This window comes from Leptodactylus fuscus, chromosome 6, assembly GCF_031893055.1.
Source record: "Leptodactylus fuscus isolate aLepFus1 chromosome 6, aLepFus1.hap2, whole genome shotgun sequence".
Taxonomy (NCBI): domain Eukaryota; kingdom Metazoa; phylum Chordata; class Amphibia; order Anura; family Leptodactylidae; genus Leptodactylus; species Leptodactylus fuscus.
The window spans coordinates 70,240,043-70,265,783 of record NC_134270.1 but is presented as its reverse complement, the minus strand read 5'-3'; the positions used below and the strand labels follow the sequence as shown (position 1 = coordinate 70,265,783).

Sequence of the window (25,741 nt, the reverse complement as noted above, 5' to 3'; positions counted from 1 at the left end):
TAATTATTCTGTATAATATACTGGGAAGCTGGAAAAAAATTCAGAATGGGGTGAATTTGAAGAAAAAATGCATTTCTGCAACATTCTTATGAGCTTTGGTTTTACAGCATTCATTATGCAGCCAAAATGACTTGTCCCCTGTATTCCGTGTTTCGGTATGATTCTGGGGATACCAAATTTATATGGTTTTATTTACATTTTAACCCCTTTAAAAAAATTCAAAACTGTTACATTTTTTTTTCTAAAAGTCGCCATATTCTGACAGCTGTAACTTTTTTATACGTCTGTGTACGGGGATGCAGAGGGCGTCTTTTTTTGCGGGGCTGGGTGTACTTTTTAGTTCTACCATTTTCGGGAAATGCTATTGCTTTGATCACTTTTTATTCAAATTTTTATTAGAATCAAAACAGTGAAAAAATGGCGGTTTGGCACTTTTGACTATTTTTCCCACTATGGCGTTTACCGTACAGGAAAAATATTTTTATAGATTTGTAGAGCGGGCGATTTTGGACACAAGGATATCTAACATTTATGTGTTTCACAGTATTTAACTACTTTTATATGTGTTCTAGGGAAATGGGGGTGATTTGAATTTTTAATACTTTTTAAAAAAATTTATATTTTTTTACTTTTTTTTTTTTGCATTTACTAGACTCCCTAGGGGTCTTGAACCCCAGAGGGTTTGATCACTGATGCAATGCATTACAATGCTAATGCATTGCAAAAAATCATTATTTCTTTTGCAGGCTGCATAGGCCAGCCTGCAAAAGAAAGTGAATATAGACCTGTCATGGAAACGTGATGTCGGTCCTGGAGCTTGCTCCATGTGCCGGCGATCACTGGCAAAATGGCGGCACTCGTGCACCACTGGCAAAATGGCGCCTCCAGCAGTCTTGAAGCCATGTCATTTACTGGGATAAAAAGTAGCCTATGTTTTAATCGAGGTTACAAACTATCTATGTACCAAATTTTATTCAAATCCGTTCAGCTGTTTTTGTGTGATTGAGGAACAAACATCCAAACACGAAAACAGCCTAACACACAAACTTTCACATTTATCATATTAGTAGGATATATATATTTATTTACTCATATTATTTCACAGTAAACTCTCTAATAGTCAAGACTCGAAGTGAAATCAATTATATATGGACATGTTTTATTTAAGCAGGGCATACCACAACTTCGAGATATAGTCGATATGCTAGATGATTAAAATAACTTGTAATAGAGTGATAATTTTCCTTCAAAACCTTACTGGCGTCTACCAAACTGGCACAAGACATTGGTAACAACTGTGACCTTTATGGTACAGCAGGACTATCTGAACATGAGAGCTAAGCCTAAGTAATGTAATTTGATAGGATCTCTTATGGACCAAGACCAATTTCTTCTTGGCAAATGATATAAACAATTAGGATGATAAATAGTAATATGCTTTGTCAGAGTGGGCATATTAACTTACTGCTGTTTCTAAACAAATAAGAGCTGTAATGAGTTTGCTCTAGAGAGCAGAGACAGCTCTAAATTAGCAAGTGACTACTTATACTGGACTGCACAGATAAAGTTGTAAGGACTGTCTAGGAATGCTGATGAAACATCCAAACAGCACCTTCAGATGTAAACTTGTACATGATACAGTGTAGACATGCAAGCAAAAAGTGCACCCTGTAATAAAAGTAAAAGTAAAATCGTCTCAAGTGTCCACCATAATGGAAATTTCCAGGTTTGGACTGGCTGAGGTTAAGGAATGGTGCACCAATAGACCTGCAGAAGACAACTCTATTTAAAGCCAATCACTTGTCATTTGGGCATTTTTCTTCTAAATATAAAAACATAAATATTTACATTTAACCTATGAAACCATATATCTATGACAGGCAAAGTGCTGGAATGATGCTATATCTCCCCAGATTTTTAACTTTTGTGTAGTCTATGGGAGGTCTGGAGTAGGATTCAGCTAAGGTGTTGGTCCTAAGCTCATTACTGGGCCAAGAAAAGGCTACAGATCCTGCACTTCAGGGCAGATCCAGGGAGTGAGAGGAAGAGTCTGGGTCTGTCCTGTGAGACAATATCATATCTGTTGGTTTCTTCATGTGGCTGTTAGTATACCACACATATAGTTAGGTTATCATTACTGTTTGGTAAGTTGCTCAGTTGAGCAGGATTTTGTTTTGTTTTGCCTGAAGCTAAGGCTGTATTTTATTTTGCTCATTTTGTGCCTAGGGTCAAGGTTTATTTACTTTCCTGTTTTTTCTAAATAATCCTGTCTCTGACTGGTTGGGTCTGCACCACTGCTGCTAGCGAATCATATATATATATATGATTTGTACTGTGTGTTTCTAATGAGAATAACAGCATTAAACAGCCTGGTTCTGTAGTGTGTTTCATTATTTTTTCACATTTATATAGCACATATATACAGTATGTGCTAGATTACTTGTTACTCAGCTACTATTTTAATTAGAAAAATCCTTCTTCAGCGCATATGCCAGATTATTTTTTTTCATGACCATGCCTGATCCTTTTACAGTTCATCTACCAGTTCATTGCATCCCAAACTCTTTTCAAAGCTTTCGGTGTGTCAGGCAACTCATCTCCAGCTTTTCTGCAATGTAGACATTCCTTTTGCCTTCCTCTTATGCAACAAGCTTGTTCTTCTTTGTGCCTCATCATATTTTTCCCACTAAGGAAGCTAAAACATTATATTAATTTTGACCTATAAAAATATAAATATGTTTAAAAGATGTATTAATGTCTGCCTGAAAATTTATTTTAAAAAGAACCATACATTATTGAATATATAATAATAGTATTTTCTAAATGGGATCAATGATCCATTTCTTTTTTCTAAGACATCCATGTGAACATTCTCACTGTTTGAAACCACCATTAGGGGCCCAATTTGTCTACAGCTATATGGGTATATTAACCCATACTGACCACTTTAGGAGTTATATATATTTGTATGCAAATTGCAGCCAACTGGTGGATAGATATTATAAGTATATATAGAGTTGGCTTCTGATATCAGGATGTCAAAGAAATAGAAGATTCAGTATCACTGATCCATGTTTTAAAGTGGTTCTTCAGTCATGAGTAGAGAAGAGCAAATTTCTAAACTTTTTTTTTTAATTTCAGCTGGTTCAGTCCCACAATGCATTGTGGTTTCATTTTAACGTGATCTAAATTAGAGTTTAAACTTGTCAGCTATGGTAGCTCTATTTAGAGGTATCTGCCAGAGTTTTGTGAAGGTACTCATGGAATGTTCTAAATCTGAGGATCAGGAATTACAATTGTTGGACTACTAGAGGCACTGCCAAGACCAAAAGTAGTGTTACTGTTGCCTCCTACGTTCTTATTATTACTTACAGCGAGTGATAGAGTGGCAGTGGCATTAGGGGATTATTTCTCTTCCTATATGCCTTCCCCTTCCTTTGTCTTGTCGTTTCCCAAGACATTTTACTGCTTTTATTTTATTCTGAATTTCATGGTAAATTTGGCAATAAATGTGGTTTAGAACTGGCAATACACAAGAAATAATTACATGCATTACTGCTGCATGGTAAATATCTAAGGTCCGATATTGCAGAAACACAATTTTTTTGTTGCAGATTTTGCTGCAGTTTTTTTCAGCCAAAGTCAGGAGTGTATGGGGCAACACGGTGGCTCAGTGGTTAGCATTGCAGCCTTGCAGCGCTGGAGTCTTGGGTTCAAAACCCACCAGGAACAACATCTGCAGGAATCTGTATGTTCTCCCTGTGTTTGCATGGATTTCCTCCCATTCTACAAAGGCATACTGAAAAAAAAAGTACATTGTGATACCTATATGAGGCTCACAATCTACATTTAAAAAAAGTCAGGAGTGTATTTAACAGAAAGGAAAAGTGTTAGTGTTTACTTTTTATTTTCCATTCCTTTTCCTGTAACTCCTGACTTTGGTTAAAAAAAAATGTGGGTTCACACCAGCGTTCGGCACTCCGTTCTCAGGTTTCCGTCTTCTGCATGCTGAAGACTGAAACTTGCCATGCCGAGTCCGGCTATGAGTGCCGGTGCGCGTTTTATGCTTTCCGCAGCGAAACCGTTTTTTTTTTAAACCGGACACAGAGTACTGCATGGCCGACTCTGTGTCTGGTTTTAAAAAAAACGGTTTCGCCGCAGAGAGCATAAAACACTCACTGGCGCTCACGGCCGGACACTTTTCAAATCCATTCAAATGAATGGGTTTGAAAAGATGCCGGCAGGTTTCCGTCTCCTGCCCAGTTTTGTGCAGGAAACGGAAACCTGCAGAAAGGACTCCCGGGCACAGATGTGAATGAGCCCAAAATCTTGAACAAAAAATATTGCCTTTCCACAGCCTGAAAGTGCCAAAAATCTTGGGACATTAATGAATTAATGAATTAATTAAATTAATTGCAACACAGCATTATGGTACATTTAGTAATAAATGTTGCCAAAAAGTGGCAAACTCACAGGAAATTAATTAAAGAATTAACTGTACAGCTGCAGGAAGATAAATTCAATAATAAATATAGCCTAAAGCAGAGGCCTCACATTGCAAAAATGCAGATTTTTTTTGTTGCAGATTTTTCTGTGTATTTTTGAGCCAAATCCAAGAATAATACAAATAATGGAAAATATAATGGGAGCTCCTGGCTTTGGCTCAAAAACCGAAGCAAAATCTTCAACAAAAAAAACTGCATTTCCGCAACCTGGTGGCCTCTGCCTAACAAGTGGAAAAACCAGAGTGTATTAATTAACTGCATCACTATGATATGCTAAATTTAGTAATGAATGCAGATTAAGGCTAAGGTCCTATGTTGTGGAAACACAACATTTTTGGCTGACCTTTACAGTACCAGCATAGTGATCCATTCCTAGCGAATCCCATCCACACATTGCAGAAGAAAACAGCTGCAGAAAGTCTGATAAAGGAAGCCTACTTTTGTATGTAACATTATTGGATTATATTGGTCATGCATGTATCCTTACTCAATATGTGTATATACTTGTGTCAAGTTCATCAGAGATCATTCAAGCTCCATGGAACCAAAAGGACTCTAGGTTTTTAGGGTGCATTCACACAGAGTAAAGTGGCGCTGATTCTGACATGATGATTCATGGCGTTGAGTTCAATGGGTTCCGTCTTCCATGTGGAACACATTGAAATCAATGGGAGGCTTTTTAACACATTGATTCTGTGTTACATGCAGAAGACGGAAAACATTGAACTCAATGGGAGTCTTTTTATCAGCGCTGGCTAGCTCGTGGCAGAATCAGCGCCACTTTACTCAATGTGAATGTCCCCTTAGGTTTATTCTGTGTTTCTTCTTTTAATTAAAACTGTTTGCTTGTTTGTCATCTTTAATTTGTCTTTTCTTTTTATATATAGCACTATACAGGTGCATAACAAGCAAAGAATGGGCCCCATAGCAAACTTTTGACTTGGACCCTCCACATGAGACATAGAATTCCCTTACCTGGCTTCCACATGATATAACACCCCATTTACAAACATGATAATGTCCTACAGTGGCCACTCCACACAGTATAATGTCCCATAGTGGCCTCTCCACACAGTATAATGTCCCATAGTGGCCTCTCCACATAGTATATTGTCCCATAACACTCCTTGCGCACAGTATAATGTCCCCCAGCAAACCCTTAACACAATACAATGTCCCATAGTGACCATACACACAGTATAATGTCTCATAGTGGTCCCTGCAAACAGTATAATTTCCATAGCAGCGTCGCCATACAGTTTAATGCCCCATAGGTCCTATCTTTTCAGACCCCTGAGTATAATGATCGGCAGCCTCTCCTGGGCTCCTGCATGACTGTGGCACTATTTCTTTTCCATGATGTCAGAGACTTGGGTTATGCTGGCGTTACCATCTGCACGTAGGTGCAGTAGAGGTGACAGTGGAAAAGGAGCGTGCACACAGTACAAGAGGAGAAGAGGCCATCTCACAGTAAGAAGCCATGGAGGGTAAGTATGTAATATGGGTCAGTGGTTGGGCTCAGTAGGTAGGGTAGGACATGTAGGATAGGAAGGCTAGACAGGGAGGGGGTGTATGGGAGGGGGCAAGTGAGGAAGGAGGTGGGGAGAGAGGTGAGAGGTGTTAGAAAGTTCCATATCAGGGAGCAGAAGGATGTGAACAAAAGTAGGACACACTAGGGGTCCCCAGAGACACCCATAAACCTCTCATAACAGACTAAAAAGTATATACAGTCCTATGAAAAAGTTTGGGCACCCCTATTAATCTTAATCATTTTTAGTTCTAAATATTTTGGTGTTTGCAGCAGCTATTTCAGTTTGATATATCTAATAACTGATGGACACAGTAATATTTCAGGATTGAAATGAGGTTTATTGAACTAACAGAAAATGTGCAATATGCATTAAACCAAAATTTGAGCGGTGCAAAAGTATGGGCACCTCAACAGAAAAGTGACATTAATATTTAGTAGATCCTCCTTTTGTAAAGATAACAGCCTCTAGTCGCTTCCTGTAGCTTTTAATCAGTTCCTGGATCCTGGATGAAGGTATTTTGGACCATTCTTCTTTACAAAACAATTCAAGTTCAGTTAAGTTTGATGGTCGCCGAGCATGGATAGCCCGCTTCGAATCATCCCACAGATGTTCAATGATATTCAGGTCTGGGGACTGGGATGGCCATTCCAGAACATTGTAATTGTTCCTCTGCATGAATGCCTGAGTCGATTTGGAGCGGTGTTTTGGATCATTGTCTTGCTCTAATATCCATCCCCGGCGTAACTTCAACTTCGTCACTGATTCATGAACATTATTCTCAAGATTCTGCTGATACTGAGTGGAATCCAAGCGACCCTCAATTTTAACAAGATTCCCGGTGCCGGCATTTGTCACACAGCCCCAAAGCATGATGGAACCTCCACCAAATTTTACAGTGGGTAGCAAGTGTTTTTCTTGGAATGCTGTTTTTTTTTTTTTTTTATGCCATGCATAATGCCTTTTTGTATGACCAAACAACTCAATCTTTTTTTCATCAGTCCACAGGACCTTCTTCCAAAATGAAGCTGGCTTGTCCAAATGTGCTTTTGCATACCTCAGGCGACTCTGTTTGTGGCGTGTTTGCAGAAACGGCTTCTTTCTCATCACTCTCCCATACAGCTTCTCCTTGTGCAAAGTGCGCTGTATTGTTGACCGATGCACAGTGACACCATCTGCAGCAAGATGATGCTGCAGCTCTTTGGAGGTGGTCTGTGGATTGTCCTTGACTGTTCTCACCATTCTTTTTCTCTGCCTTTCTGATATTTTTCTTGGCCTGCCACTTCTGGGCTTAACAAGAACTGTCCCTGTGGTCTTCCATTTCCTTACTATGTTCCTCACAGTGGAAACTGACAGGTTAAATCTCTGAGACAACTTTTTGTATCCTTCCCCTGAACAACTATGTTGAACAATCTTTGTTTTCAGATCATTTGAGAGTGGGCTGTCCATGCTCAGCGACCATCAAACTGAACAGAACTTGAATTGTTTTGTAAAGAGGAGTGGTCCAAAATCCCTTCACCCAGGATCAAGGAACTGATTAAAAGCTACAGGAAGCGACTAGAGGCTGTTATCTTTGCAAAAGGAGGATCTACTAAATATTAATGTCACTTTTCTGTTGAGGTGCCCATACTTTTGCCCCGCTCAAATTTTGGTTTAATGCATATTATACATTTTCTGTTAGTACAATAAACCTCATTTCAATCCTGAAATATTACTGTGTCCATCAGTTATTAGATATATCAAACTGAAATGGCTGTTGCAAACACCAAAATATTTAGAACTAAAAATTATTAAGATTAATAGGGGTGCCCAAACTTTTTCATAGGACTGTAGGTACATTTATTAACCCTCTAGTAGCACCAATAGACATTTTTTTTAACCTGGAAAATGCCTCTAGCTGCACAGTTATGGTATTGCAACTATGGTAACTAGTGTGGCTTAAAAGTATACAAATGAAAGCAAATAATGTAAAAATATGGTAAAAAAAAATGCTCTAGGTGGTCAAAAGGGTGGCACTAGCAGACTCTATGTAAAAAAAAAAAAAAAAAAAAAAACAATGTTGTGAAATGTTACAGAATTGTCATCTCGTTTTAGACATATAGAGCTTGTTCTGGACTGTCACTAACTTCTGTGATCTCTCCCTCATCTGTCTGTCTAAATGATCAAAGCAATATCATATATCCTCCTCTCCTCACTCTCCAATATTTCTTATCTGTAATTTTTCTTCACTTCTTTTGCCCTTATGCTGTTATCTCTCCCTAATTTCTTCTCCATAAAATGGCTCCTCTCTGGGTATTCTCTTGTATAGTGCATAAGACATCATAAATGACCTCTGCACCCACAGCCCCTCATGATTGATGCAAGGGATTACAGAAAAGTATGCCTGGTTCACAGACCATGTGATCCTTCTGCTCTCTGCATGTTTAACATGGCTGTGGCTATTTTTTGCAGGTTTGTCCTAAATGAATCACAAATGTTTCAGCTATGTTGTAAACTGAACTTTTTGTCCAGGTTGAATGCAGTTCATCATGTGCCCAGCTAAAGTTGTAACCATTATATGTAGTCATCATATATAATATTTTGAATGTAAGCCAATACGTGTAGATGATACCTTCCTGCTGCTTATTTTCTTCACGGCTTGTAATTTGTGACGACATCTTAGCTGCATTGCTTACAGTGAGTCTGAAGTAGTCTGTCTGCAATATAATGTACCTCCCAAATCAGCTTTGGTTCTGGTGCTACTCTCTTCGCCCCAATTCAGCACAAGCAGTCTCAATCACACCAAGATGTCAGTACATGGACAGCTGATTTTATTACAGTAAGGACAGGATGTATATAAAGTAGTGTATAATGGAAACTGTCAGGTAATTGCCACTTGTATACTGGGAAAAATGAGCCCGGAGATTCAAGTATATGAAAAAAAAATCTATATGTGAAAGGACATGAGAATCCTCTAGATAAACTCTAGCGCTTCCAACACCAAAATCAAAGCATAGTTTGAACTGAGTATCATAGTTATTTTGCTTTTCATATTCTTGGAACACTTTCTTGTTACTTGGAGGTCCAAATATAGTACGGAATGTCTATTGTTCTTTTAAGTGTTTATAATGGACTATATGTCATTGTATCTATACAAGACTCCAGAATCAGTAATATCGGTGGATGAATGATTGAAGAATCATACGTATGGTGTGAATTGTTTCGAAAACATAGATTAGCATGTGGTAACTGAAATGTACATCCCCCTCCCAACTCCCCTCAGTCTGTGTGCTTATAACAGCAGCTGATCCCTCTATCTTACTTATAGCGAGACTTTTCATGAACAGGGTCAGATCCTGTCTCTTCTGCTTCTTGATACTATTAAGGCTAGGATATAACTCCCCACCATCCAATCATGTTTTAGGAAACTTTATGGAATGACTTAGGAATTTGGCAACCAGTGACAGGGGTCAGGTGACATTTATCAAGGTCTCTGAGGAGAGCAGACACTGTCTTTAAAGAGACAAGAAGAAGCTTCAAGAAAGAGTTTGTCCCTGGACCCGAGACGAGTGTGACCCAACCATGCCTGAACCGGCAAAACCTGGTAGGACATTCATCTCTGCATGTATTGCTCTTACTGAGAGAGCTGATGAAGGAGAATAACACTTCAGGATCCTGTACAGAAATATCTGCCCCAGAGAGCATCCTAACATGATGATTTACTGCACACTGAAAGACAGGAAAACACCGCTTAATAGATAGAGATATATATCTTGTGTATATTTGCATCAACAAAATATAGATTTAATGTAAAGATAATCTATACTGTCCTTTTATTTGCACAAGGGATGCTTTTCCTACTTTGCATCATTATAGGCTTTATATGTGACAGGTGAAGGACAGTATACATTTGTATGAATGGTAATAAACTTGGATTCTTTTTGGATATTTTTTTATTTAAATGTAATACATGGGCATGTGTTTCATAGATAACCTTATACTAAAAAAGCTCTACACATATTCTCATTTTGTATCATACCCGTATACTTACAAATTGTGCCATCATCATGTGACTGTAAGAGGGACACAGTTTATTGACATATGAATATCCAACTTTATAGAAGTGATATATACAACAATCTAAAGATTTTGTGTCTGTATGGCATGCAAAATAACGCACACAGGCATTGTATCACAATGTGGGAGTTTCCTAAAACGCACATTGTATCTCAGATTGTGCCAAAGAGGTGTAGTACATGGCATGTAACTCAACTACAGACACTTCTTACATGTAAATGTACATCTATTGTGTGCAGGCATAAGAAAGAAAAAATGGTTGCAACAAGTTCATTATGTCACATGTTCCTTTTTAATAAATTTACCACAATTTGCTCCATCTTTGCAACATAGTAAATTCATGTTACTTTATCCCCACCAGAATAATTTTATTGAATGCTCAGTCAGAACATACTTTAATCCAGAACCATATTTCTAAAAGCACATTTTTTTCCCTAAAACAAAAAAAAACCTCTGACTCTTTTTTTATTGACCATTATTTACAAACCTGTCAAAACAATGAACGTGTTGCTAATATTAAATAACAAAATAAAACCATAAGAAAATAGAGTAATAAAATAAAAACATAATAGAAACAGAAGACAAGACTCGATGTTCTTCTGGCTTCCTTACTGTGTATTCAATGACTTTCCATTCTATAAATTACATGCCTGAAAAAAACTAAAGCACTATGATGTTGAAACGCAACATTTTTAGCTGCTATGGAAATGCAGTGGAAAAAAATGCTGTCTTAGGCTGAGGCCTCACATTGCGGAAATGCAGCTTTTTTTGTTGTAGATTTTGTTTGTGTTTTTTTCAGCCAAAGCCAAGAATGGCTACAAAAGGAGTGGAAATTATATAAGAAGTTCTTATACTTCTATCTTGTGCTCAATCCACTCCTGGCTTTGGCTCAAAAAACCGCAACAAAAGAAGCTGCATTTCCGCAACGTGGGGCATTAGCCTTATAGTAGCAGCAAAGTGAATACATTTTTAGGTAGTGTTTTCTCTATAGATTGAATAGGGGAAGAAAAAATCCAGAGGAAAACACAACAAAAACTCAATGATAAACACTGCAGAAATAAAGAAACGCATTTTCAATACTTTTTTTTTTTCCACGTCGTTTTTTAGCTGGATTTCACTATGTGGCGCCTTAGCCTTACACAATTAAAGGTTTATTTTCTAATACATAAAAAATAAGACAGGTGTGCCGCACAAAATGACATAAAACTGAGAAATATGTTGACTTAGCTTTTAAAACTTTTTTGGTTTTTTTTAAAATATATTTATGACTTTATTAATGATCAATCTAGCTTTGCCAAAGTTACACGAGATACACTAGGTCACATTTTGTCTGTAGAAAACGTGTTTCGACGATTATCTGTATTCAGTGATGGGAGGGTAACGACAGTTGTGTTTCATTTATAATCCCACATCAAGCATTCGTAGGGTATTAATATCTATGTATGATTGATGGGTGCTAAGCACCCGAAATTGAAACCATAAAGCAAGTGCCGCCTTTGGTATTTTGGTCTGATGTGATATTTTTCCAGAACTGGTCTCCAAGTTCTTCTAACATGATCAAAGATTCTGTCTTATTTAAAATGTAACATAGCACTAAGCAGCAATGTGCAGATGGTATGCTATGGTAATGTGCTATGTATTACAAATCATTTTTATCTAGTATTTAGTCAATAATTCTATACTCTCTAGTAGATGGCTGAGAAGACAATGTAATTTTAGACTGAGCATTTCCAAGGAGCTGGTATTGCTAGAGATCTGATAGGGCAATGAGGTAAAGGTCAGAAGAATGATGGAGGCAGCCAAACAAACGTAGACTTATTTATGGGACATTAGTAATCATCTATCCCCACCAGCACATCCTCAAGACTTGATAGGTAGAGACAAGTGACTAGAGTCGCCGGGTCTTTGCTGCCTGTCTACCACTGAGACAGGTTGTTTCCTATGTTCTGAAACACTATTCTGATGATCCCCTTTTACTGCTGGGGAAACGCATAGGGAATGTTCAGTACACCTTAGTGATGTAGGGTTCCTTTTTTATTTATGATCCTAACCTGGCCAGTGTATGTGTGTGTTTATTTGGAAGGAGTACACCCAGTTGGGTGAATTGAAACTCTGTATGTGCATGTGTTTGTATCTGAATTCAATAGTATAGTGGTGTCCTGTAAGGATACAATAATGTCCGTGTGAATATACTACTGGGACTTCATTATCCTTAGTCACCTTGAACCTTGTGGAGGATTAGTAAAACATAGCTATTCCCTTTGAAACACAGCACCACATCTGTTCATAGGTAGTGACTGATATTACAGCTAAATTCCAGTAAAGTGAATGAGAAAACCAACCATGTCTTTATAACCCTAGACAAACCCTTGAAGACGTATTGATACAGAAATAGAATAAGAAGCTATTTCTATGTTGCTACTTTAGGCTGACCTACACTAGTATTTATAATTTTCAAGTTCAGAAGACTCTACAGTTGGTTGCAGTCAAACCTGCTCCATATATCTCTTTGAGAAGAACCCTTTGCAAGATTGGAATTTCTTTAAAATAGGAAAAATAGAATACTATATTACAGATACCGGCATGTAAAAGACAATGCAGAGTACAAATGTTAATGATATGCTCAATGATCTCATAACATCATCATTACAGAATATTTGGTTAGATTCTTTCCATCACATGATCAGATCAATTACCCATTTTGTAATAACAATGGTCCTAGAACATATCTGTAGGTTCTCAGGTTACAATAATTATGGCACTAAGAAGAAAGACATTCTCCTGAAAGGACGTAGGATACTGTTATTTACATGCTTGACTTATTACATTGATGATTGACAATGGCAATGTCAGTTGGCCATCAACATGGTGTAATTGAAGCTTAAATGAAGCTTTGGCCAACCGCACACAGTAATGGCTTGTTCAGTCATTCTGGATATTAACATTTTTTGCTTTTTATATTCAGTCACTATATTTTATACTTCCTTGTATACTGTACTTAGAAGACCATATATCAACTGAAATTATTTGACCAATAAACGGCAATGTTAATCTACTAACATACTAATATTAATCTAATATTAATTAATAGATATTAATCTAATATTAATATAATTCTGCACATCTAAAGTATACTTTAAACATAAAGAAATGGAATGACCCCAAAGAAAAAAAAAAAATCCTAACTCCATGTTACAATCTCAAAATCCAGCCCCAGAAACGCAGATAAATAGAATCTTCGGCGGGGTATTTATACTGTAAATCTGCATTGTTTGTGCCTGTGAAAAATTCTCTGTGAAAAGCAGCAGAATGCATACATGACAAAACAGGCAGCTCTTGCGATAGGTGGTGGTCCTAGTGGTCATACTACCACTTTAGGCTAAGACCCCATTTTTAGGCTAAGACACAGCTAAAAATCGCTGCAGAGAAAAATGCAGCAAAAAAGCAAAGTGTTTTCATTGAGTTTTTGATGAGTTTTTCTGTGCACTATTTCTATTAAATACAGTATTTAGGGAAAACGCTTGTGATTCCACACCTAAGATTAACATGCTCCAACACTGTGGCCTCTTTAACCAACTTTAGGTTCCCGTTTGTCAAACCTACACCAATGACATAATTATGACCGATTCTAAGGACCAGTCAGTAATATGTATGCCCTGGGAAACCCCTTTAAGTGAAATCATGCAAGGTTTGAATTTGGCTTTAATATGTTACTAGGTAGAATGGCTTTAGTTATCTGCCAGAATGACTATTTATATTCAATATGACGTTCGATATGTGTTAATGGACTCAACATTAACAGGTTATTAAATGCCAAAGGTGAAGTATTGCTCATTAAGCACGGACAATCATGAAATACAGGGTTACTATTACCCAGGAGCTAGACAGACATAAACTACCAAGTAAGCAATAGTAGTCATATAACCTGCAGACTATCACTTCTCACGGGGCTAACTAGCTGAGGACAGAACTATCATATCCCATAGTATACAATTATAGTGAATGAAATATCTGATACAAGATAAATGTAACCTGTCCCCACTGCAGTCTATCATTAGCTCTGGATTATGTAACGTAAAGAGGGAGCTGTACACTAGATAATATAGTAAGAAAAGCTTATGCACATTTCCTTTTCTCCTTGTAATGATGATTTTCTGGATGAGAGAATTGCATCCTACTGTGTTTTGTGCTGACTGATTTTTCCAGAACTGGCATCCATAATTATTAGAGATGAGCGAACAGTGTTCTATCGAACTCATGTTCGATCGGATATTAGGCTGTTCGGCATGTTCGAATCGAATCGAACACCGCGTGGTAAAGTGCGCCATTACTCGATTCCCCTCCCACCTTCCCTGGCGCCTTTTTTGCTCCAATAACAGCGCAGGGTAGGTGGGACAGGAACTACGACACCGGTGACGTTGAGAAAAGTAGGCAAAACCCATTGGCTGCCGAAAACATGTGACCTCTAATTTAAAAGAACAGCGCCGCCCAGGTTTGCGTCATTCTGAGCTTGCAATTCACCGGGGACGGAGGTTTCCGTCCAGCTAGCTAGGGCTTAGATTCTGGGTAGGCAGGGACAGGCTAGGATAGGAAGGAGAAGACAACCAACAGCTCTTATAAGAGCTAAATTCCAGGGAGAAGCTTGTCAGTGTAACGTGGCACTGACGGGCTCAATCGCCGCAACCCAGCTTTCCCAGGATCCTGAATGGAATACACTGTCAGTGTATTCCCGTATACCCGATATATACCCCCGATACCAGTTCCAACGGTGTGCCCCCCCACCTTCACCCCAGAAATACCCTGCAAGTCCCCTAGCAATAGAATTGGGGCTATATACACCCACAATTTTTACTACTGGTATACAGTGCCATTGTCTGACTGGGAATTCAAAGAATATATTGGGGTTATAAATACCCACATTTCTTGCTACTGCCATATAGTGCCAGTTTCTGACTGGTAATTCAAAGAATATATTGGGGTTACGTGCACCCACAATTTTTACTACTGGTATACAGTGCCATTGTCTGACTGGGAATTCAAAGAATATATTGGGAATACAAATACCCTCATTTCTTGCTACTGCCATATAGTGCCAGTTTCTGACTGGTAAGTCAAAGAATATATTGGGGTTACGTGCACCCACAATTTTTACTACTGGTATACAGTGCCATTGTCTGACTGGGAATTCAAAGAATATATTGGGGTTATAAATACCCTCATTTCTTGCTACTGCCATATAGTGCCAGTTTCTGACTGGTAATTCAAAGAATATATTGGGGTTACGTGCACCCACAATTTTTACTACTGGTATACAGTGCCATTGTCTGACTGGGAATTCAAAGAATATATTGGGGTTATAAATACCCTCATTTCTTGCTACTGCCATATAGTGCCAGTTTCTGACTGGTAATTCAAAGAATATATTGGGGTTACGTGCACCCACAATTTTTACTACTGGTATACAGTGCCATTGTCTGACTGGGAATTCAAAGAATATATTGGGAATACAAATACCCTCATTTCTTGCTACTGCCATATAGTGCCAGTTTCTGACTGGTAATTCAAAGAATATATTGGGGTTACGTGCACCCACAATTTTTACTACTGGTATACAGTGCCATTGTCTGACTGGGAATTCAAAGAATATATTGGGGTTATAAATACCCTCATTTCTTGCTACTGCCATATAGTGCCAGTTTCTGACTGGTAATTCAAAGAATATATTGGGGTTACGTGCACCCACAATTTTTACTACTGGTATACAGTGCCATTGTCTGACTGGGAATTCAAAGAATATATTGGGGTTATAAATACCCTCATTTCTTGCTACTGCCATATAGTGCCAGTTTCTGACTGGTAATTCAAAGAATATATTGGGGTTACGTGCACCCACAATTTTTACTACTGGTATACAGTGCCATTGTCTGACTGGGAATTCAAAGAATATATTGGGGTTATAAATACCCTCATTTCTTGCTACTGCCATATAGTGCCAGTTTCTGACTGGTAATTCAAAGAATATATTGGGGTTACGTGCACCCACAATTTTTACTACTGGTATACAGTGCCATTGTCTGACAGGGAATTCAAAGAATATATTGGGGTTATAAATACCCTCATTTCTTGCTACTGCCATATAGTGCCAGTTTCTGACTGGTAATTCAAAGAATATATTGGGGTTACGTGCACCCACAATTTTTACTACTGGTATACAGTGCCATTGTCTGACTGGGAATTCAAAGAATATATTGGGAATACAAATACCCTCATTTCTTGCTACTGCCATATAGTGCCAGTTTCTGACTGGTAATTCAAAGAATATATTGGGGTTACGTGCACCCACAATTTTTACTACTGGTATACAGTGCCATTGTCTGACTGGGAATTCAAAGAATATATTGGGGTTATAAATACCCTCATTTCTTGCTACTGCCATATAGTGCCAGTTTCTGACTGGTAATTCAAAGAATATATTGGGGTTACGTGCACCCACAATTTTTACTACTGGTATACAGTGCCATTGTCTGACTGGGAATTCAAAGAATATATTGGGGTTATAAATACCCTCATTTCTTGCTACTGCCATATAGTGCCAGTTTCTGACTGGTAATTCAAAGAATATATTGGGGTTACGTGCACCCACAATTTTTACTACTGGTATACAGTGCCATTGTCTGACAGGGAATTCAAAGAATATATTGGGGTTATAAATACCCTCATTTCTTGCTACTGCCATATAGTGCCAGTTTCTGACTGGTAATTCAAAGAATATATTGGGGTTACGTGCACCCACAATTTTTACTACTGGTATACAGTGCCATTGTCTGACTGGGAATTCAAAGAATATATTGGGAATACAAATACCCTCATTTCTTGCTACTGCCATATAGTGCCAGTTTCTGACTGGTAATTCAAAGAATATATTGGGGTTACGTGCACCCACAATTTTTACTACTGGTATACAGTGCCATTGTCTGACTGGGAATTCAAAGAATATATTGGGAATACAAATACCCTCATTTCTTGCTACTGCCATATAGTGCCAGTTTCTGACTGGTAATTCAAAGAATATATTGGGGTTACGTGCACCCACAATTTTTACTACTGGTATACAGTGCCATTGTCTGACTGGGAATTCAAAGAATATATTGGGAATACAAATACCCTCATTTCTTGCTACTGCCATATAGTGCCAGTTTCTGACTGGTAATTCAAAGAATATATTGGGGTTACGTGCACCCACAATTTTTACTACTGGTATACAGTGCCATTGTCTGACTGGGAATTCAAAGAATATATTGGGAATACAAATACCCTCATTTCTTGCTACTGCCATATAGTGCCAGTTTCTGACTGGTAATTCAAAGAATATATTGGGGTTACGTGCACCCACAATTTTTACTACTGGTATACAGTGCCATTGTCTGACTGGGAATTCAAAGAATATATTGGGAATACAAATACCCTCATTTCTTGCTACTGCCATATAGTGCCAGTTTCTGACTGGTAATTCAAAGAATATATTGGGGTTACGTGCACCCACAATTTTTACTACTGGTATACAGTGCCATTGTCTGACTGGGAATTCAAAGAATATATTGGGGTTATAAATACCCTCATTTCTTGCTACTGCCATATAGTGCCAGTTTCTGACTAGTAATTCAAAGAATATATTGGGGTTACGTGCACCCACAATTTTTACTACTGGTATACAGTGCCATTGTCTGACTGGGAATTCAAAGAATATATTGGGGTTATAAATACCCTCATTTCTTGCTACTGCCATATAGTGCCAGTTTCTGACTGGTAATTCAAAGAATATATTGGGGTTACGTGCACCCACAATTTTTACTACTGGTATACAGTGCCATTGTCTGACTGGGAATTCAAAGAATATATTGGGGTTATAAATACCCTCATTTCTTGCTACTGCCATATAGTGCCAGTTTCTGACTGGTAATTCAAAGAATATATTGGGGTTACGTGCACCCACAATTTTTACTACTGGTATACAGTGCCATTGTCTGACTGGGAATTCAAAGAATATATTGGGAATACAAATACCCTCATTTCTTGCTACTGCCATATAGTGCCAGTTTCTGACTGGTAATTCAAAGAATATATTGGGGTTACGTGCACCCACAATTTTTACTACTGGTATACAGTGCCAATTTCTAACTAGGAATTCAAAATGCGCAAGGCTCCCGGAAAGGGACGTGGACGAGGCCGTGGGCGAGGTCGGGGGAATGGTTCTGGGGAGCAAGGTAGCAGTGAAGCCACAGGGCGTCCCGTGCCTACTCCTGTGGGGCAGCAAGCATTGCGCCACTCCACAGTGCCAGGGTTGCTTGCCACATTAACTAAACTGCAGGGTACAAACCTTAGTAGGCCCGAGAACCAGGAACAGGTCTTGCAATGGCTGTCAGAGAACGCTTACAGCACATTGTCCAGCAGCCAGTCAGACTCTGCCTCCTCTCCTCCTATTACCCAACAGTCTTGTCTTCCTTCCTCCCAAAATTCCGAAGCTTTACAGAACAATAACCCAAACTGTCCCTGCTCCCCAGAGCTGTTCTCCGCTCCTTTCATTGTCCCTCAACCTGCCTCTCCACGTCACGATTCCACGAACCTAACAGAGGAGCATCTGTGTCCAGATGCTCAAACACTAGAGTCTCCTCCATCTCCGTTCGATTTGGTGGTGGATGACCAGCAACCCACCCTCATCGACGATGATGTGACGCAGTTGCCGTCAGGGCATCCAGTTGACCGGCGCATTGTGCGGGAGGAGGAGATGAGACAGGAGTTGGAAGAGGAAGTGGTGGATGATGAGGACACTGACCCGACCTGGACAGGGGGGATGTCAAGCGGGGAAAGTAGTGTGGATGTTGAGGCAGGTGCAGCACCAAAAAGGGTAGCTAGAGGCAGAGGCAGAGGACAGCAGCTTAGGCGAAGCCAGGCCACACCCGGATTCTCCCAAGATGTTCCAGTTCGTACCCAGCCCCGAAAAACTCCCACCTCGAGGGCACGTTTCTCGAAGGTGTGGAGTTTTTTCAAGGAATGCGCCGAGGACAGATATAGTGTTGTCTGCACAATTTGCCTCTCGAAATTGATTAGGGGCTCTGAGAAGAGCAACCTGTCCACCACTTCAATGCGCCGTCATTTGGAATCCAAGCACTGGAATCAGTGGCAGGCAGCAACGGCAGGACAAAGGCCGCCTGCCGTTCACGCCACTGCCACTGCCTCTGCCACTGCCTCTGCCTCTGCCACTGCCACTGCTGACTGTGCTGGCGATGCACTCCAGAGGACGATCCAGGACACCACTTCATCTGCCTCCGCCACTTTGTTGACTTCTACCTCACCCTCCCCTGGTCCTGTCTTATCTCCTTCTCCTGCACCATCAAAGGCACCATCAGGCGCTTCTTTACAACAACCCACCATCTCTCAGACATTGGAGCGGCGGCAGAAATACACTGCTAACCACCCACACGCGCAAGCCTTGAACGCCAACATCGCTAAACTGCTGGCCCAGGAGATGTTGGCGTTCCGGCTTGTTGAAACTCCCGCCTTCCTGGACCTGATGGCAACTGCGGCACCTCGCTATGCCGTCCCTAGCCGTCACTACTTCTCCCGGTGTGCCGTCCCCGCCTTGCACCAGCACGTGTCACTCAACATCAGGCGGGCCCTTATTTCCGCGCTTTGCACAAAGGTCCACTTGACCACCGACGCGTGGACAAGTGCATGCGGACAGGGACGCTACATTTCACTGACGGCACACTGGGTGAATGTAGTTGAGGCTGGGACTGCTTCCCAAACTGGCCCGGTGTACCTCGTCTCCCCGCCTAACATTCCTGGCAGGGACACGAGAAGAACACCCCCCTCCTCCTCCTCCTCTATCGCCTCCTCCTCCGCCACCGCCTCCTCCTCCGCCACCGCCTCCTCCTCCGCTGTTAGATTGACCCCAGCTACGAGTTGGAAACGTTGCAGCACTGGCGTTGGTAGACGTCAGCAGGCTGTGCTGAAGCTGATCAGCTTGGGGGACAGACAGCACACTGCCTCTGAGGTGAGGGATGTCCTCCTCGATGAGACGGCAATATGGTTTGAGCCGCTGCACCTGGGCCCAGGCATGGTCGTTTGTGATAACGGCCGGAACCTGGTAGCAGCTCTGGAGCTTGCCGGACTCCAACATGTTCCATGCCTGGCCCACGTCTTCAACCTAGTGGTGCAACGTTTCCTAAAGAGCTACCCCAATGTTCCAGAGCTACTGGTGAAAGTGCGGCGCATGTGCGCCCACTTTCGCAAGTCGACAGTAGCCGCTGCTAGCTTAAAATCTCTCCAGCAACGCCTGCATGTGCCACAACACCGGCTTTTGTGCGACGTCCCCACACGCTGGAACTCAACGTTTCAGATGTTGAATAGAGTGGTTGAGCAGCAGAGACCTTTGATGGAATACCAGCTACAAAACCCTAGGGTGCCACAAAGTCAGCTGCCTCAGTTTCACATCCATGAGTGGCCATGGATGAGAGACCTTTGTGACATCCTACGGGTCTTTAAGGAGTCCACAAGGAGGGTGAGCTCTGAGGATGCGATGGTGAGCCTTACAATCCCGCTCTTGTGTGTTCTGAGAGAATCCCTGATTGACATCAGGGATAACTCAGATCACACAGAGGAGTTAGGGATAGCATCCGATCCGTCACAGCTGGAGAGTAGGTCCACACATCTGTCCGCTTCACTGCGTTTAATGGAGGAGGAGGAGGAGGAGGAGGAAGAAGAGTTGTCTGATGATGTGATGGTGATACAGGAGGCTTCCGGGCAACTTCGAATCGTCCCATTGTTGCAGCGCGGATGGGTAGACATGGAGGATGAGGAGGAAATGGAGATTGAACTTTCCGGTGGGGCCAGAGGAGTCATGCCAACTAACACTGTGGCAGACATGGCTGAGTTCATGTTGGGGTGCTTTACAACCGACAAGCGTATTGTCAAAATCATGGAGGACAACCAGTACTGGATCTTTGCTATCCTTGACCCCCGGTATAAAAACAACATCTCGTCTTTTATTCCGGTAGAGGGGAGGGCCAATCGCATCAATGCTTGCCACAGGCAATTGGTGCAGAATATGATGGAGATGTTTCCAGCATGTGACGTTGGCGGCAGGGAGGGCAGTTCCTCCAGTAGGCAACCAAGTTCTCACCGGTCCACACAAACGAGGGGCACACTGTCTAAGGTCTGGGACACCTTGATGGCACCCCCTCGCCAAAGTGCCGCCACGGAGGGTCCTAGTGTCACCAGGCGTGAGAAGTATAGGCGCATGTTGCGGGAATACCTTTCCGACCACAGCCCTGTCCTCTCCGACCCCTCTGCGCCCTACACGTATTGGGTGTCGAAGTTGGACCTGTGGCTTGAACTTGCCCTATATGCCTTGGAGGTGCTGTCCTGTCCTGCCGCCAGCGTCCTATCTGAGAGGGTGTTCAGTGCAGCCGGTGGCATCATCACTGACAAGCGCACCCGTCTGTCAGCTGAGAGTGCCGACCGGCTCACTTTGATAAAAATGAACCACCACTGGGTAGAGCCGTCATTTTTGTGCCCACCTGTGTAAAGCACCCCAACATGAAACTCCATGTCTGTACTCAACCTCTCCAATTCCTCCGCATCCTCATACTCATCCACCATAAGCGTTGCACAATTCTGCTAATACTAGGCTCCCTCCACCCTGATTTCCCCCAACTCTGCTGGTTAGAGGCTCCCTCCACCCTGATTTCCACCAACTCTGCTGGTTAGAGGCTCCCTCCACCATGAATTGGTCCAAACTGGGCTGTTTAGCGGCTCCTTCCACCATGAATTGGTCCAAACTGGGGTTTTTAGAGGCTCCCTCCACCATGAATTGGTCCAAACTGGGGTTTTTAGAGGCTCCCTCCACCATGAATTGGTCCAAACTGGGGGTTTTTAGAGGCTCCCTCCACCATGAATTTGCCCAAACTGGGCTGTTTAGAGGCTCCCTCCACCATGAATTGGTCCAAACTGGGCTGGTTAGAGGCTCCCTCCACCATGAATTGGTCCAAACTGGGTTTTTTAGAGGCTCCCTCCACCATGAATTGGTCCAAACTTGGCTGTTTAGAGGCTCCCTCCACCATTAATTGGTCCAAACTGGGCTGGTTAGAGGCTCCCTCCACCATGAATTGGTCCAAACTGGGCTGGTTAGAGGCTCCCTCCACCATGAATTGGTCCAAACTTGGCTGTTTAGAGGCTCCCTCCACCATTAATTGGTCCAAACTGGGCTGGTTAGAGGCTCCCTCCACCATGAATTGGTCCAAACTGGGTTTTTTAGAGGCTCCCTCCACCATGAATTTGCCCAAACTGGGCTGTTTAGAGGCTCCCTCCACCATGAATTGGTCCAAACTGGGGTTTTTAGGGGCTCCCTCCACCATGAATTTCCCAAAACTTGGCTGTTTAGAGGCTCCCTCCACCATGAATTGGTCCAAACTGGGTTTTTTAGAGGCTCCCTCCACCATGAATTGGTCCAAACTGGGCTGTTTAGAGGCTCCCTCCACCATGAATTTGCCCAAACTGGGCTGTTTAGAGGCTCCCTCCACCATGAATTTGCCCAAACTGGGCTGGTTAGAGGCTCCCTCCACCATGAATTTGCCCAAACTGGGCTGTTTAGAGGCTCCCTCCACCATGAATTTGCCCAAACTGGGCTGGTTAGAGGCTCCCTCCACCATGAATTGGTCCAAACTGGGCTGGTTAGAGGCTCCCTCCACCATGAATTGGTCCAAACTGGGTTTTTTAGAGGCTCCCTCCACCATGAATTGGTCCAAACTGGGCTGGTTAGAGGCTCCCTCCACCATGAATTGGTCCAAACTGGGCTGGTTAGAGGCTCCCTCCACCATGAATTGGTCCAAACTGGGTTTTTTAGAGGCTCCCTCCACCATGAATTGGTCCAAACTGGGCTGTTTAGAGGCTCCCTCCACCATGAATTTGCCCAAACTGGGCTGTTTAGAGGCTCCCTCCACCATGAATTTGCCCAAACTGGGCTGGTTAGAGGCTCCCTCCACCATGAATTTGCCCAAACTGGGCTGTTTAGAGGCTCCCTCCACCATGAATTTGCCCAAACTGGGCTGGTTAGAGGCTCCCTCCACCATGAATTGGTCCAAACTGGGCTGGTTAGAGGCTCCCTCCACCATGAATTGGTCCAAACTGGGTTTTTTAGAGGCTCCCTCCACCATGAATTGGTCCAAACTGGGCTGGTTAGAGGCTCCCTCCACCATGAATTGGTCCAAACTGGGCTGGTTAGAGGCTCCCTCCACCATGAATTTCCCAAAACTTGGCTGTTTAGAGGCTCCCTCCACCATTAATTGGTCCAAACTGGGCTGGTTAGAGCTCCCTCCACCATGAATTGGTCCAAACTGGGCTGGTTAGAGGCTCCCTCCACCATGAATTTCCCAAAACTTGGCTGTTTAGAGGCTCCCTCCACCATTAATTGGTCCAAACTGGGCTGGTTAGAGGCTCCCTCCACCATGAATTTGCCCAAACTGGGCTGTTTAGAGGCTCCCTCCACCATGAATTTGCCCAAACTGGGCTGGTTAGAGGCTCCCTCCACCATGAATTGGTCCAAACTGGGGTTTTTAGAGGCTCCCTCCACCATGAATTGGTCCAAACTTGGCTGTTTAGAGGCTCCCTCCACCATTAATTGGTCCAAACTGGGCTGGTTAGAGGCTCCCTCCACCATGAATTGGTCCAAACTGGGCTGGTTAGAGGCTCCCTCCACCATGAATTGGTCCAAACTGGGGTTTTTAGGGGCTCCCTCCACCATGAATTTCCCAAAACTTGGCTGTTTAGAGGCTCCCTCCACCATTAATTGGTCCAAACTGGGCTGTTTAGAGGCTCCCTCCACCATTAATTGGTCCAAACTGGGCTGGTTAGAGGCTCCCTCCACCATGAATTTGCCCAAACTGGGCTGTTTAGAGGCTCCCTCCACCATGAATTGGTCCAAACTGGGTTTTTTAGAGGCTCCCTCCACCATGAATTGGTCCAAACTTGGCTGTTTAGAGGCTCCCTCCACCATTAATTGGTCCAAACTGGGCTGGTTAGAGGCTCCCTCCACCATGAATTTGCCCAAACTGGGCTGTTTAGAGGCTCCCTCCACCATGAATTGGTCCAAACTGGGTTTTTTAGAGGCTCCCTCCACCATGAATTTGCCCAAACTGGGCTGGTTAGAGGCTCCCTCCACCATGAATTGGTCCAAACTGGGGTTTTTAGAGGCTCCCTCCACCATGAATTTGCCCAAACTGGGCTGTTTAGAGGCTCCCTCCACCATGAATTTGCCCAAACTCTGCTGGTTAGAGGCTCAATCCACCCTGATTTTCAAAACAAATGTTGGTGCCAACCTCAACTTACTACAAGGGCCAAATTCACTGCTGGTGACAAGCTCTCCTCACTGCAAGTGCCAAATACACATGTTTCAAGGTGTTTTCCTACTGTCAGAGAGGTGGTATTGAGTGTGTAAAGTGTGTAGTTGTTAGGCTGTGATGTTGGGGTAATAGAGGGTCTTTGGTGTGTTAGATGCCCCCAGACATGCTTCCCCTGCTGTCCCAGTGTCATTCCAGAGGTGTTGGCATCATTTCCTGGGGTGTCATAGTGGACTTGGTGACCCTCCAGACACGGATTTGGGTTTCCCCCTTAACGAGTATCTGTTCCCCATAGACTATAATGGGGTTCGAAACCCATTCGAACACACGAACATTGAGCGGCTGTTCGAATCGAATTTCGAACCTCGAACATTTTAGTGTTCGCTCATCTCTAATAATTATACCCCGAGCACCTATCACCTGTAGGGACCTATTTATATTAATTGATACATATCTAAATACCTACCTACCTTTTTCTATCTGCTATTCTGAGCTTATATGTGTTCTTTCTTGTAAGATATTATTGTATTATCCATGTTGCTGTAACACACTGAATTTCTCCATCGTGGGACTATTAAAGGATTATCTTATCTATATGTTATTTAAACATATTTATTTTCGGACACAGATATAGTATACAGAAGACCTGATTCTACAATGTAGTCCAGTAGGAACTTTCTAGTTTAACAATCCAGGCAGCATAGACATGGTTATCATGGGATCTTGCACTCTAAACAAGCCCTGCCTACAGCATAATTACAGATCAACGACTGTAGTTATTATATACAGTTATAATGTGTTATATACTCTAGATTGAGATGAGATCTTGTGATAACCAGCAAGATTTTAGTGCTCTGAGGCCGTTTGCTGCCACTGAGCATGCCAGGATTACTAAACCAAAAACTCCTTTGGCAGTCAAACCATTTGGATACAAAATCAAGTATTGAAATGAAATTTTTTAATATATTTTGTTTAATAACAAAATTTCAAGATGTCCTGGAACACCCAGGATCCAATAGTGGCAATGCTTCTTTCTATACATGTAGCTTAAACCAATGAGACTGCTTTATATATCTGGCTCCCTTTGCCAGGTGCAACAAAGTCTATTTTCTCAGCATTTACATCCGGTTGTCTATGCTAACAGGTTGGAATGATGACTCGGTCTGCTCTTGGCCATCTATATTCTCTTCTCTCACTTTCATTGCATATGACTTATGGGTTTTGAGCCATGATAAGTGCTAGTAAAGCATCTTTA

The 25,741-nt window shown here is 41.9% G+C and overlaps 1 protein-coding gene across 4 annotated transcripts in view; it reads left to right on the top strand.

The window, feature by feature from the left end:
* Positions 1–9,382: 9,382 nt before the first annotated feature.
* LOC142210770 (myosin-binding protein C, fast-type-like) overlaps positions 9,383–25,741 on the top strand; it is a 127,410-nt gene continuing 111,051 nt past the window's right edge. For 3 of the 4 annotated variants that reach the window (XM_075280182.1, XM_075280181.1, XM_075280179.1), the window contains exon 1: positions 9,384–9,617. In XM_075280182.1, the coding sequence (XP_075136283.1) occupies positions 9,596–9,617 (22 nt within the window). In that variant the 5' untranslated portion in view covers positions 9,384–9,595. Of the gene's footprint in view, positions 9,618–25,741 lie in introns of all 4 variants that reach the window. The other variant, XM_075280180.1, reaches the window with a different exon arrangement.